General features: G+C 41.9%; 1 protein-coding gene across 1 annotated transcript in view; it reads right to left on the reverse strand.

Moving 5' to 3' along the window:
* The window catches only part of LOC107565814 (mitogen-activated protein kinase kinase kinase kinase 4-like), a 55,870-nt gene that overhangs the window by 32,025 nt on the left and 19,809 nt on the right, over positions 1-4,036 (reverse strand). Inside the window, exons 14-15 of the mRNA XM_016251093.1 lie at positions 2,299-2,477; positions 411-519 (exon numbers count right to left, since the gene is read on the reverse strand). Of these exons, the coding sequence (XP_016106579.1) occupies positions 411-519; positions 2,299-2,477 (288 nt within the window). The remainder of the gene's footprint in view (positions 1-410; positions 520-2,298; positions 2,478-4,036) is intronic.

The raw sequence follows: 4,036 nt of genomic DNA on the forward strand, positions 1-4,036 counted from the left end.
GTGAGTGAGTGAGTGAGTGAGTGAGTGAGTGAGTGAGTGAGTGAGTGAGTAAATGAGTGTGTGTGTGTGTGTGTGTGTGTGTGAGAGAGAGAGTGTGTGTGTGTGTGAGAATGAGTGTGTGTGTGTGAGTGAGTAAGTGAGTGAGTGAGTGTGTGTGTGCGTGTGTGTGTGTGGTGTGTGTGAGTGAGTGTGTGTATGTGAGCGTGTGTGTGTGTGTGTGAGTAAGTGAGTGTGTGTCTGAGTGAGTGTGTGTCTGTGTGTGTGTGTGTGAGTAAGTGAGTGTGTGTCTGTGTGTGTGTGTGTGAGTGAGTAAGTGAGTGAGTGAGTGTGTGTGTGAGTGTGAGAGTGTGTGTGTGAGTAAGTGAGTGTGTGTCTGTGTGTGTGTGTGTGAGTGAGTGTGTGTGTGTCACCTGTCTCATGATCAGCGTGCTGTCTTTGCATGGCGTAGAGGAGGCGTCGTTGTCTTGGACAACCATGGTCTTAGCTGCTTCCGTCTCTCCATTACTGAGTCTGGACGAGCTGCCAATCACAGAAGAATGATCTGAGCTCATTACACACGCTTTCAAACCTGCTCTGAACACTCGTGTGCTTCATAAAGGTTTACTGCACACAATGTCTTTCCACCTGTGCTTCTTACTCTACATCTTGAATGTGAATGTGTAGCCTGATGAATGTCATACATCTGCAGCACATCGCTGGGCACTAGGGCACTAATATTTAAATATTAGCAATATTCCAATTATATTCAAATTTAAAAGGAAAGGCCTGATTTCAGTTAGAGGGAAAAAGCTTTTGACTTCTCTCAAGAGGCCACAAGAGGGCGCATTGAGCAAAATATTACTAATGCACGTTTGTTCAAAGCAATAAAATAACAGGACTATCTGTGAAAAAAAAGTGCATAATGTTCATAAAAAATATAATCAATTATGTTGCTTAAGCAATTATAAACAAAACAGCATCATGTATGCATAGTTTAATACAGAGGGACAAAAGCCAATCACACAGAGCACTTTTTTAATAGAAAAACATGAGATGCAGTGGGAGGGGGATTTTTGAACTTACATTAATTTTACATGGCTTTCTAAACATGCATCTCTCTTGTGCGAGAGTGGGTTCAACACAGTGTTGCCAACTATTTTTCAGAGAGAGTTGCTAAAGGAACGTCGATTTGTTGCTAAAAGTTGCGGTTACACTTTACTTGAAGGGGTGTGCATAAGACTGACATGACACCTACATAATTATGACATGACACATATCATGAATGTGAAGGTTTTTTATGCATGTTTAATGCATAATTATGTAGGTGTCATGTCAGTCTTATGCACACCCCTTCAAGTAAAGTGTTACCAAAGTTGCTAAATGACGTTGTGATGTCACTGAGCGATGATCAAATCTCAGCAAAAAATATATTTTCTATGTTAATTTAGATCTGTTTGTAAAATAATAAACATAATATAATATTAAAATATAAATAACTATATTTTTAAATGCATTGAATTACTGAACACTTACGCATTTTTAATAATCACAATAATTTTTTTTTAAATAGCTAGTAGACTAGTAATACTACACATTCTCAACAATTATGCTTTAAGCAGTGTATTAGTAGTTAGTTAGTATGCTACACTAAGAAAAGTCTATAAATATAGTGCACAATCTACTAAGTCAATATGAAATAATTTTCCGTATTGGCTTTTCCTTGCATATTAAATTACGCATTGTGTTTTCAGGTTACACGGTGATAATGGAAAATTACTAGTATCTTTTCCATTTTTCTTACAGTGTACTAACTGACCAACAATCACAGGTACAAGCTACTAACAAAGTTCATCATAAATGAACAATTATTCAATTATTATTAAATTGAACAATTGCAAATCGCAGCTAACTCAATTCACATGATGTGTGTACAGTACTGCGAGGCATCTTTGGTTTCCTCTTTTTGTGTAATTTGGATGGAACATGTGTGCCTTTTTATTGTCTGATTCCCTTATCAAAAGTTGCCAAATAAATGTTAGAAATTGCTACATTTGTTGCTAGGTGCTAGGGTAGTCTGAAAAGTGGTTAAATTTAGCAACAAAATGGCTAAGTTGGCAACACTGGTTGAACTTGACAGGCTAAAAAAAGCATTACCATGCAATGACAGCTACATCGTCATCGCATCTGGTGTGCCACTGATAAAGCTCTCTGTCGCACACCTAACGTGTTTGCATTCGAATGTGGATTTTTCTTTCAAATTGAAGGTGTAATGTAAATTTGACAGCCCCAGTGTGCAGTGTGATGGTCAGCGAGGCTCACCCGGCGCGGGAGTCCTCGGGGCCAGACGTCGACTCCTCTCCCGCCTCCTGATCCACCTCCTCGTCGTCCTCGTCATCAGTGGTGCCCGAGTCCTCGCTGGAGGACGAGTAGTCCGTGGCTTTGTGCTGCGGCCGCACGTCCTCCACCGCACGCAGCTCCTTCGCCAGCGCCGTCAGATCCTGCCAATCACACTGCTGTCATTAAAGCACTGCCAGAAAGCTTTGACTGCTCTCCCTGCCAGCCGTCTCGGTCTTGCTCAGGCCTGGTCCTCACTAATACCTCTCCGTTTCGGCCTTCCGTCCACACTGAGACGCCGTTTTTGTCAAGAAAAACCAAGCTTTTTGAAAACGCTCTCTAAAGTGGGTACATTTGAAAAGGCTGTTGTCACATTGCAGTGTGGCCTGTGAAAACAGAGGCTTTTGAAAATGACGACGCATGTGTGGGCATGTGACACATATTATATCCATGTTTATCCCGGTATTGTGCCTGTCGTGTGCTATTCACTTTCACACTGTTGCTACAGATGTGTTACTTGGTACACTCTTCGCATCACAGTCCTGCAAAGATGACCGGAAATGTACTCGCGATTGCTGTTTGCAGCGAAACATGAGGGCTATCGTGTTTTAGATCAGACATACTATCGTCAGTGAACGAGGAGATATTTTCCTAAACAAAATGGTCCTGCCAGAAGAACTGCATGAAAATGTATCGTGCCTGTTTCATCTGTATCGCAGCAAAGCGAATTTAACGTTTTCTGATGTTTCGGTGCAGAGGAGAAACTTTTGCACAACGCTAGTGTGGACGGAGAGTGTTTTGAAATGTATTAATGCAGACATAAGTCATCGAGTCAAACTGAAGCTGTGAGTATCTGTCGTGTTCTCCTCTGCTGGACTAACTCTCCTGAAGGACCCTGCATTTGGTGACGCTGATCACACTGCAAAGCTGCTTTGAGGAAACTCACAGGTTCAAAATAAGTCAAGTTCAGCTGACAGCACAAGTGGCATAATGATGGTTACCACAAAAACACAACAACTCGTCCCTGCTCTTCTTTACAAAAAGCAAAACATGTTTCCAGTGTGGTACTTATGATGGAAGTGAATGTGACAATTTCGGTACAAATGTGACTCTTGTAATTGTTGTAAGGCCTCTGCGAATATCGCACAAATGAACGATTGAATCTCCGCATTTTACCGGAAAAACTAAAGACTCTCCTGCCCAGCTATCTACAGTCGTAAAGAAGATCAATGATCAACAGGGCACCTAATTGTCTGGACCTGCTTCCGGTCAAGGCCTGGTCCTTATCCCTTAGGGGGATCTGAACTGCCTAAACCCTCACTCAAACTAGGATACAAACTATCTTTGTTTTACGGGCTTTCAGGGACCAGATGTGCAGTGTAACGTTGACCGGCTTCAGCATAAATAAACCAGCTAATAAACAACAGAACAAAGAACATGGTATCTGGAAATGTTCCAGCGACAGACTCGCCCGGACCCCATGACCGTTTAACGCATAAATTGATAATCCCGTCAACAAAAGAGACAATTTTATAGCTTCATGTCCGAGCGAGAAGAATGGCAGATCGACACTCGTGACATGGGCATGACCTCAGGACACCTCCCCTTTTCCCGCTGCATTCCGAAAAAGGGACGCATCCTTTTACTACTTTCAGAAAAGCACACGTTTCTCCTGTCACAGACAAAGGAACATGAAACTTACAACAGACAATTTCAACAGATA

Source organism: Sinocyclocheilus grahami, unplaced genomic scaffold (genome assembly GCF_001515645.1).
Source record: "Sinocyclocheilus grahami isolate Dianchi unplaced genomic scaffold, SAMN03320097.WGS_v1.1 scaffold1028.1, whole genome shotgun sequence".
Taxonomy (NCBI): domain Eukaryota; kingdom Metazoa; phylum Chordata; class Actinopteri; order Cypriniformes; family Cyprinidae; genus Sinocyclocheilus; species Sinocyclocheilus grahami.